We start from the raw sequence: 11108 nt of genomic DNA, 5'->3' as shown, positions 1-11108 counted from the left end.
GCCAAGCAGGTGGGGGCATAAAGCATGTTAATGTGATGCTGTTTATGCCATAAGGGTAATAATGGCTTTAAATTAATAGTTTAAACTTTATGGAGAAGGATAGTGGATGTATAATGAGGTTTTATTACCAAAGGATAATAAGAGTGTGTTTGGTTGGGTCTCCAAACTACTGACAGACCAAGAAGGGACGGGTCATGTGAATGTGTGATCAGTGAGTCTTTTGTATAAATTCTGAATCTTTTTATGGCAATTGATGTATTAACCTTTCTGTACTCCAATCTGCGCCAATTAATACAACGGCCCAAGACAGTGAGACATGCATGGAACAGTGTACTACACTACTACTCTACTTCCTAAACCTGTCCCTGCCCTCACACACTGACATCTAGGTTTTTACTGTGTCCACTCCCCTCTTTTTACTGCAGTGAAAATTACTACACTGTAATCCGAGGTTCAAGCTCAGGGTAAAATTTTTGGGGTTGTACATGTATATACTCAATAGGCATGTAAACTTGTGAAGTCGCAGTCTGTAGTAAAAATTTGGAATTTGTTAGAAGAGTGGGTCTCCCTAGTGGTCCATTTCTCTCAGTCTGTTGCACACAGGCTCCACAGTTTTTTGTGTGTTACTGTCACTCTCAGCCTCACGGATGGGATATTCATCACGATGGTGATCACTGATCAGGATGTGACTAATCAGACGGCCATTCTAAGCGTTCAGCTTCAGCCGTGGGATTTCAAGTACACACATAACATTCACTATATACCATCAAATTCACTGCGAACAAGTTGATTTGAGTCCATGTAAATTAAATGATTCTAATCTATTATAAACTTAAAAACTAAAATGATTCATTCATGTATTTACAGGAACCAAAATAAGTATGAGGCCAATGTCGCATTAGTTCAATACTATTATTTTGGATCAAATTTGGAAGGTGAGAAGTGAAAGCTAAGGCACGTGTACCCTGTGGATGCGTCACAAGGTGATGTGCATGGATGGGAGCAGTAGATGGATAGATAGGCAGGCGTTATATATATTTTATCTTCTGTTTGGTTATGATCAACTTGTGGCCTCACAACAGGTCGGTGATGAACGATGATCAGTGTTTGGTGAGACAGAATACAATGGCAAAAAAATAAATAAATTTAATAGGTAGTTGGGTTTGACCGGTTAATTCAAGATAACCAACCAACAAGTGGCGGTTAAGGTGGGTGAAACATGTGTATTAGGGTATTAATCCTGGTAATTCTTTGATGAACTCAGTTTAATTAATAATTAGGCCTGTGTATTATATAATACTATACTATATAAATTATTTAAAGGACGAGGGGCCTTCCCTTTTTGTACAAGTTAAAAGGGGGGAGAGAGAAAGGGGGTAAGACAGATCTCTCTCAAGGCGTTTAATTGCAGAGATCTTTTTGCGTTTCTCAATATAAGAGAGAGAGAGAGAGAGAGAGAGAGAGAGAGGAACAGAATAGCCTAGGCTGGACAATTGAGTGTATATCTTTATCATTTTTATCTTATTAGTGCGGGTTTGAGTTTGTCTCTTTGTTTTATTTTCCGTTTGATCCCATGCTCTACTCACTGAATTCGTTTGTCTTCTGTGCCACCTCCAGATCCATTAAAACAAAACAAACAAAACTATTCCTTTCTTTTCCTTCTCCTTCTCATTCCAGCAAAAGCAATACTATTATATAGTAATAATAAAAAGCGATAGAAAGGGATAGAAGCTAAGGAAGAAGGCACCTGCTATTCTCATTGTGGATTAGTTCTGTCTTTTCTTTTTTTTCTCCTCATCTCACACCTTTTGGTCTTTGAAAAATGGGAACTGGTTGGAGAAGAGCCTTTTGCACACGCGACCCAGAATCCACCCTATCCGATAACAAGCATCGTAGAAGCTCAAGCCCAAGCCCAAGCCCGAGAAGCTGTGGCAGACTCGGTTTCCTCAGCAATCCTTCCACTCCAAGGTTGCATCAACAGCAATCTCAATCCGTTTCAAGCCCAAGCCTGCGTTGCCGTACAATCGCCGAAGCAGCTGCATCAAATGAGAGCCCCAGAGTTGCAAGCAAATTAAGCACGCCAAGAGCAAACAAGTCCCCCAAGACGCTTGCAGCTTCAAATCCATCTTCACCTCGTTCCCCTCTCAAATTGTCCCTATTCAAGAACAGCTTCAAATTCAGGGTGTGTACTGTGTACAATGCAAAGTTAAAAATTCAAAACTCAAAATTATTGTACCGTTTGGTTCTTAATTCTGGCTGTTTTTCACGTTTAACAGAGTAGCTGCGGAATATGCTTGAACAGCGTGAAGACGGGACAAGGCACTGCGATATACACTGCAGAATGTGCCCACGCTTTCCACTTTCCTTGCATAGCTTCACATGTTCGCAAGCAAGGTAGCCTTGTGTGCCCAGTTTGCAACGCTACGTGGAAAGACGTGCCACTTCTTGCTGCGCACAAGAACCTCCCTTCAGAGTCTCAGAATGCCAGCGACATGAAGAATCCCACAGAAAATAACAATTCCTCAGTTTTCAACACAAACCCTGTGGAGCCACCTCAGCAACAGAAGCATTCAGAGTCGATTAGGTTCTACGACGATGATGAACCTCTCCTTTCTCCGACCTCCGGCGGCAGGATTATTCCGATTCCTGAAGCTGATGAAAAAGCGGAAGACGAAGACGACGAAGACGATGCCGGTGAATTTCAAGGATTCTTCGTTAATCCAAAATCTTCTGCTTCCTCAGTCAAATCCTACTCTGACGAGTTTCAAAATATTGAGGCAGATTCCAGGACCGTTCAGGTGAAGCTCATGCCGGAGTGTGCCGTCATTTCCGTCTCAAGAACTCACGAGACCTACGCTTTGGTGCTCAAAGTGAAGGCTCCGCCACCACCGCCGCTTACTCCGGTGCGGAACATGTCGCAACAGCGAGCACCGATAGATCTTGTGACGGTTCTTGACGTTGGAGGAACCATGACCGGCGCGAAGCTGCTCATGCTGAAGAGAGCGATGCGTTTGGTTATCTCATCACTCGGCCCCGCAGATAGGCTCTCGATCGTGGCCTTCTCCGCGTCGCCCAAACGGCTCTTACCGTTGCGGAGAATGACACCTCAGGGACAGCGCATGGCTCGCCGCATCCTCGACCGCCTTGTCGCTGGCCAAGGCGGAAACGGCAACGCCGGCGAGGCACTCCGCAAAGCGACGAAAGTCTTGGAAGATCGGAGAGAGAGAAATCCTGTAGCGAGCGTGATGCTCCTGTCGGACGGCCAAGACGAGAGAGTCCAAGCAAGCAACAAATCCAATCAACGAAAACCATCAAGCCACGTGTCATCGACTCGGTTCGCACACATCGAGATCCCGGTTCACTCATCCGGTTTCGGCACAAAAAGCGGTTACAGCAACGAACCTTCAGAGGACGCGTTCGCGAAGCGCGTGGGCGGCTTATTAAGCGTGGTGGTTCAAGATCTTAGAGTCCAGCTCGGCGTGCAGTGCGACTCCGCTGAAATCAGTGCTATATACTCTTGCGGCGGAAGGCCAACGCTTCTGAGCTGCGGCGCCGTGAGGCTCGGCGATCTTTACGCGGAGGAAGAGAGGGAGCTCCTTGTTGAGCTTCGAGTTCCCGTTCCCGCTTTCACCACTCGCCACGTCATCACCGTACGGTGCCTATACAAGGACCCTGCCAGCCAAGAGATTGTGTACGGTCGGGAGCAGGGACTCGTGGTGCCACCACCGCAGAGCACGCGTTGTTCTTCCGGCGCAAGAGTCGAGAAGCTGAGGAACTTGTTCATCACGACGCGCGCCGTAGCTGAGTCTAGAAGACTGGTGGATCACGGTAACGATTTCACCAGCGCGCACCATTTGCTTGCTTCGGCTCGCGCGCTTATTTTGCAATCTGGTTCGGGTTCGGAATATGTTCGAGGTTTGGAGGCTGAGCTGGCAGAGATTCATTGGCTGAAGCATCAGAAGGTTCAGATGGAGCAGGTTCAGGTCCAGCAGCAGCATATGATAGCGATGCAGTCGCGGCGGAGAGGGGGAGATCATAGGGATAAGGAAACGAGTTTTGTGGATGAGAACGGCGAGCCGCTTACGCCGACATCGGCTTGGCAAGCCGCCGAGAAGCTGGCTAAGATGGCCATGATCAAGAAGTCATTGAATAGAGTCAGCGACTTGCACGGCTTTGAAAATGCTAGGTTTTAGTTTTTTCTTTTTCTTTTTTAATTTTTATTTGTAATTTTAATTATATATTAAAAAAAAGGGGGAAATTAGAACATTTGGTGATGGCTCTTTCTGATATAGAAGATGGCTACAGAGGGGAAAGGGAGTTATATAATTAGGGGTATGCCCCATTGTATAATTTGAGATATTGATTGGTTAGTTAGTTGTTTGTTGTTTTGTGCTTTTTTAATTTTTGGTTTTTAGAATGTTCAATCATTTGCTTTTGAGTATTCAGAGCTCAGGAGATGATGTGTAGTACTTTACTTCTTGAATTCCATCATGTATACACACACACTTTTGTGATGATAAAAACAAACAAGACACTACTCGAAACTTATATGTGACGGTGCTTCTATGGAAGGCATGGAAAAGTTGTATATGCTGTTATGCTATGTTTGTAGAATTACTTTTCTTTTTTCGTTCTTTTTTCGGTTATTGGCTTTTTGGATATGATAGATGTTGGGATAGTTTGAGATTCTGGTTGTCGTTTGGATGAAGTGGGTTTGTGCTGCTAATTATTAGGGAACGGACTCTCAAAGGGGCTAAAATAATCTTTATGGGTGAAAAACATGGTAGAGGACACAACTTTAATGATGAAGAAATGATTACATCTCATATGGCAATGTGAAGCTTTTTTCGCCATACGTTAATCATACTCAGATGAAAAAAGAAGGGACCAAAAGTATTAATATTCAATCATAAGTGAAAGAGATATACTACGCATTAGACACCCAAAAAAGAAAAGATATATACTATGCATTGCGCAATGCTACATGGGAAATCTCACTTCCCAGCAAAAACATTAATAGGTGGAAACTACAAACAAGAAAATTATTAAAACAGCTTTTTTGTAAAATATTAGTTGAAACATAATTAGATGATTTTACATATTTTAGAAAATTGTCCGATATAATACTAATTCACATTTTAACTATTATCTTTGTCTAAAAATTATTCTAATGTGTATTTCATACTATGAATATAATTATGGCGAGTGTTAAGAGGCTAATATTTTTAGTAAAAAAAATAGAGTTAATTATTATTGGTTCACATATAAAACAAATACAAAAAAAATTAGTCATCTAACATTTTTCTATAATTATATATTGAAAAGCAGAAGACACTTTCCATATACCCAAGTAAACCAACTCTCTAATTTCATTACATTAACTATTGTATTTTGTTGTCATCTACCTCAAACTATAAATAGCAGCAAAGTTATACAAATCATAAGCTTTTTTTTTTTTTTTTGGTCTTGAATCATAAGCTCTTTATATACACACAATGCTCTGCTGGTGCTAACAGCACTGCCAATCGGCAACATAAGATGGTGTTGATCATTAATGGGGAGAGGGCCATTTTCGTTAATCACAAGAATAGGATGATGTTAATCACAGAAATGTTTGTATGTGGAGCCCAAATAAGTGCCTGAATTTTCCAATCCATCACTATCTCATTCATGTTTTATTGGCCCTCTTACTTTGCTTCGCTCTTTGTAGTCTTACTAGGAGGCCCACATTTACTCATTTAGCTACCTCTTATTTAACTTTGTGAAATACTTCTTTCTCTCGCAACGAGAGCATATATCTCTAGATAGCTAGAGCAACTACTTCGACAAAAAGCTGGTTCATTTTCGGTAGTGGAGCTTTCGCAAAGAAAAACAGGGAAGGGAGTTCATAATAACACTAACCAAAACAATCACAAGTGTCCGAGATTAGTTCTCAGCTTTTCTTAGTCTCTCTCCCTGAAAGATACGGACAACAAAAAAATTAAGCTAAAGCCATATTTTCTCCCTTCCAATTATAGCTCATGTGATTTGATGGAGAAAACACGTAGTATTTAATGTTGAGAAAGAGAAAATAATTAAAAAAGAAAACAAAATTGTTTGGACAATGATTTTTCAAATAATTAAAAAGTTAATACTTTTTTGGATGGTCATTGGTTTCGCTCAAACTGTCTTTTGACCTCTTTAAAAGTTAGAAATTATTTTATATATGAAAAAAATATTAGTATTTTTGCTTAATATTGATGTTTGTGGTGCTTGACAGAAATGTGGACGTACCAAAAACATTGGCACAACATGCAGGGTACGCGTTATTTTTTCAGAAAATTGAGACAGCTTTATCAGAGATTTCAAGCAGAGATTTGCCACGTGTTGTCTCCCGATACAACACGCAGGGTGCGTGTTACTTTAGCAAGGATTCCACACAGATTTTCGAGGCAACTTTATCAGAGATTCTTTACGTGGCTGCTCTGGTACAACACGCAGGGTGCGTGTTACTTTAGCAGGAATTTCGTACAGATTTTCAAAGCAACTTTATCAAAAATTTTCAGTAGAGAATCGCCACATGGCAGCTCCAGGACAATAAGCAAGTTGCGTGCTACCTTTAGTAGAGATTTTTCACAAGTTCTCAAGGTGCCTTGATCAGTGACACCAAGCACGGAAACGCCACGTATCGTCACCCTGCAGCACGCAGGGTTTGTGTTGACCAGTCTAGCCACGTGTCTTCACTGCAGCAGCATGCAGAGTGCGTGTTGACCAGTGTCTCCATGTAGGAAACAAGCCTTGCTCTGAAAAAAGGCATCAATAATATTTAATGTTTGCTTCATCGTTTGCTACTTTGTTCCGAGTGTATAAAAGGAGAAGGGTGGGGCTTCATCTTCATTTCATTTCATGCATAGCTCGTCTGCAGCAACATTTCATTTCATTCACTATGTGGAGAATGAAGATGTAAGTTTTGTATATCTGAGCATATCGGCCATTTCCGGAGAACAACAAATGGTTATATCTTTTTATGGTGGATCGGTAAATTATTGGGCCGAACTGGATTTGAACCAGCGTAGACATATTGCCAACGAATTTACAGTCCGTCCCCATTAACCACTCGGGCATCGACCCAGGAAGAATCAATTTGATTCTTTTTAGATGATCCATGATCAACTTCCTTTCGTAGTACCCTACCCCCAGGGGAAGTCGAATCCCCGTTGCCTCCTTGAAAGAGAGATGTCCTGGACCACTAGACGATGGGGGCCCACTTTCCCGACCGCCGTTATGCTATGTTCTTAGTATAAACAGTTTTTTTTTTTAATTGTCAATAGATTGGAATGATATGATTCGCTCAGAAGGATCCCCCCCCCTTTTTTCAAAACTCCATACCATATATTTGGGGAGTTCATCATCACGATTTCTAAATCGTTCATTCCAATCGCCAATCTATAATTCCAAAAAAAGTAGGATCTTTCGGGGAGTGGTTGGTTTGCTAGAAAAGGCGTAGCGTGGGTTAAAACTTCATTTCTTTTATTCATTTTATAAAAATAAATAGATGTAATTGAGAGTAAATTAGTTTTAGTTGAGAGTGAAATTAAAACACTTAAAATGATACGTGATTATACATTTGCAGAAGATTATGTTATCAATTATTTGGAAGGGCAATTTACTTATTTAAATAAAATGGCAGAATCCTTTACCTAAATGTGCAAAATGAATTGTTGTTACCTGCATGTGCAAAAACCCATTTCTATGTAATCCGTGGCAACCCACCACGGTTTCCAAACGTGCATAAACCGTGGCAGGTCCCAGCGGTTTAGGGGCAAAAACTATTGAGTGTAAACCGTGGTAAGTCACCACAGTTTACGAAGGAGGCATGGCATGCATAAACCGTGGTAAGTCACCACGGTTTATGAGGAAAATGTGCTGGTCATAAACCCTTGTGGGTTACAACGGTTTATGTAGGATAAATAATGGCCAGAAAACCTTGTAGGTTCCCACGGTTTACAATGACGGGTACTCTATATATATGTGGGTGATTCAAGATCCATAAGAGATCATTTTCACAATGGCTAGTGAGGAAGAGAGTTTTCTTGCCTTAGTGCATTGCTCTGGGAAAATAAAAAAAAGCCAAAGCCATGGTGTGAAGTTTACCGACAGAGAACCACTGAGTATTTTTATCCGTTCGTCGATGAGTTTGTCAGATTTGAAGAACAGCATCTTGGAGAAGCTTGGCGTGTTGGGTAGCAAGTGGGTGAAGAAACTATTCTACAAGATTTCCATGGCGGTTGTCTCGACCGGTGTTCATTTTGAAACCTTTGCGGTTAAGGCTGATGAAGATATTAGGGTTTTGTTCTACTTTGTAAGGAGTTTTCCGGAGATCAGAATCCATGAGTTGTTCGCGAAGTTGGAGGTTGGTGTCGATAGTTCTGGGGCATCCGCTCCAGTTCCTAGCCCAACTGTCGCGGGTGGTGCATCTAGTTCGATGCCTGCGGTCAGACCGTATCTTCCACCGGTTCAATCACCTTCGTTTGCGGCTGATTTAGACCGAACGGAGGTTGTTGGTTTTGTACCTTTGGAGAATGCAGCAATCATTGAGCCTCCCCACGTTGTGGGCACCGGTGGTGGCCTGGTACCTTATATCGAAGACTTTGGTGGACCTGATCAAGTAGAGAATGCAATGCGTGACGATGAGTCTGACCAGGAGCCTGTTGATATTGTAGGTGACAGCGACGATGACACAGGTGGCAATCCACATGCGCAGCATCGGCCTTCAAGTTCTGGTTCTCATCAGTACCCTCCACACTTCTCCACACTAAACTTGGATGCTCTTGGTCAACAGGAAGACGGTGGTAACACAGTGAGGGGATCTTCTACAGAATTTTAGATTGGGCAATCATTCCAGAGTAAAGATGAAGCTGTGCTGAGTGTCAAGGACTATAGCATCCGGCGAGGTGTTGAGTACAGAGTCATCGAATCAGATCATTTGAAGTATCATGGAAAATGCAAGGAATTCGGCAAGGGTTGTAGTTGGTTGATTCGTGTAGCGCTTCGTGCACGAAAGGGCACTTGGGAGGTTAGGAGGTACAACGGGCCACACACATGCCTCGCAACTTCTATTTCAAGTGATCACCGTCAGCTGGATTACCACGTTATCTGTTCGAGGATTCTTCCTATGGTTAGGGCAGATGCTGCGGTTACGATAAAGGTACTTCAACAAGCGACAGAAGCCGATTATGGTTTCAGGCCTAGTTACAGGAAGGTTTGGATGGCTAAGCAGAAGGCAGTGGCACAAATATATGGAGATTGGGAGGAGTCTTACGCGGAGTTGCCACGTTGGATGCTAGGGGTCCAGGTGACAATGCCGGGAACAATCACGGTGCTGAAGACGTCTCCTGTTCGGATTGGTGGTGGGGTTGATGAGTCGACGGTGTACTTTCACCGGCTTTTCTAGACATTTCCACCCTGTATCGAGGCATTCCGGCATTGCAAGCCTCTCGTCAGTATTGATGGTACCCACTTGTATGGGAAGTATAGAGGGACGCTGCTGTTGGCGATATCTCAGGACGGGAACTCGAACATCCTCCCGATAGCATTTGCCCGTGTGGAGGGCGAAAATGCAGAGTCGTGGTCATTCTTCTTGTCCAATCTCCGAGAGCATGTGACTCCTCAGGAGGGTATCCTTGTTATCTCTGACAGGCATAATGGGATCAAGGCAGCGCTTGAGGCACCTGAGACTGGGTGGCTGCCTCCTCGGGCTTTCCGGGCCTACTGTATTCGGCATGTGGCTGCGAATTTCGCCCTAACGTTCAAAGGTAAGGACTCAAGGAGGATGTTGGTGAATGCTGCGTACGCAAAGACTGAGGCTGAGTTTTACTACTGGTTTGATATCATGCGGACTGAGAATCCAGCAATGTGTGACTGGGCCAACCGGATGGAGTATGACAAATGGACCCAACATGAGGATGCTGGTCGACGGTTCGGGCACATGACCACAAACATCAGTGAATGTGTGAACTCCGTGCTAAAGGGGACTCGCAACCTGCCGGTCACATCGTTGGTTAAGTCAACCTACGGGAGGCTTACTCAGCTATTTGTGCTACGGGGACAGACAGCAGAGGCACAACTCAGATCTGGGCATGAATTCTGTCAGGCATTGGTCAAGGCTATTGATCGGAACCTAAGAGACTCTAGGTGCTTCATTGTGACATTATACGACAGGCATCAGTCCGAGTACACCGTCGCGGAGACAACACCAACCGGGAGCTTCTCGCTGGGTAGCTATAGAGTTTCCCTTAAAGATCACCGATGCGACTGTGGCCACTTTCAGGCGCTGCATTATCCTTGTTGCCACGCCATTGCGTGTTGCGCCTACTCCCGGCTTAACTGGGCGTCATATGTTCACGAGGTGTATCGTATGAGTGAGGTGTTCAACGTTTACAAGCAGGAGTTTCTCCCACCTATCCCTGAAGGACTATGGCCTCCATATGCTGGGCCTACCATCATTCCTGACCCCAATATGCGGCTTGCAAAGGAAGGTCGTCCAAAGGCCACCAGGATCCGTGGAAGTATGGATCAGTCTCAGTCGAACCAGCCGAAGCGTTGTGGGCTATGCCGTCAGCCTGGGCATACGCGGAGGAACTGTCACCAGCAAAGACAAAGTGGTGGAGGGGATGCGTAGATCTCATGTCGTGTAAAATTCCGTCTATGCTGTTTTAGTTGTTTCAGGGTCTAGATAATCTTAGTAACGTATGGTTGGTTAAGTCTGTGACTGTCAACATGTTTCTTTAATGCAAAAATTTCTGATGAATAAATTCCTGCTATTTTACCTGTTTGATTAAACCACTTTGGTATCGTTCATATTGTGCATTATAACATAAACCGTAGAACTACATATAAAAAAAGCTGAAACCGGTTAAACTGCTTGGTCAAAAGAAAAATAACATTTAACGTAAGTCTGAAAGCCATAAGTACATACTAGCATGCTAAATACATGAACTAACAAAGGTCCTACCGGACGGGAACATATAACAAAACTAATCAGAATCCTCAATGGTGTCACTGTCATCATCGTCGAACTGGCCAAGCAGGTGACCTCCGGTGCCACACAAAGGAGGACGCCTCACCCG

The 11108-nt window shown here is 43.4% G+C and overlaps 1 protein-coding gene across 1 annotated transcript; it reads left to right on the top strand.

Moving 5' to 3' along the window:
- The first annotated feature begins 1052 nt into the window (after positions 1-1052).
- Positions 1053-4614, top strand: LOC107606249 (Zinc finger (C3HC4-type RING finger) family protein). The gene is made up of 2 exons (XM_016308276.3): positions 1053-2182; positions 2277-4614. The coding sequence occupies exons 1-2, from the start codon at positions 1823-1825 to the stop codon at positions 4191-4193; spliced, it is 2277 nt and encodes a 758-aa protein (XP_016163762.3). The 5' UTR covers positions 1053-1822; the 3' UTR covers positions 4194-4614.
- Positions 4615-11108: the final 6494 nt, after the last annotated feature.

Source organism: Arachis ipaensis, chromosome B7 (genome assembly GCF_059453495.1).
Source record: "Arachis ipaensis isolate K30076 ecotype BB chromosome B7, ASM5945349v1, whole genome shotgun sequence".
NCBI classification, from domain to species: domain Eukaryota; kingdom Viridiplantae; phylum Streptophyta; class Magnoliopsida; order Fabales; family Fabaceae; genus Arachis; species Arachis ipaensis.
This window is presented reverse-complemented; position numbering and strand designations above follow the sequence as displayed.

Coding starts and splice junctions, on each gene's coding strand:
- LOC107606249 (XM_016308276.3), top strand. CDS start 1,823: ATGGGAACTGGTTGGAGAAGAGCCTTTTGCACACGCGACCCAGAATCC. Junction 2,183..2,276: donor AGAACAGCTTCAAATTCAGG/GTGTGTACTGTG, acceptor CACGTTTAACAG/AGTAGCTGCGGAATATGCTT.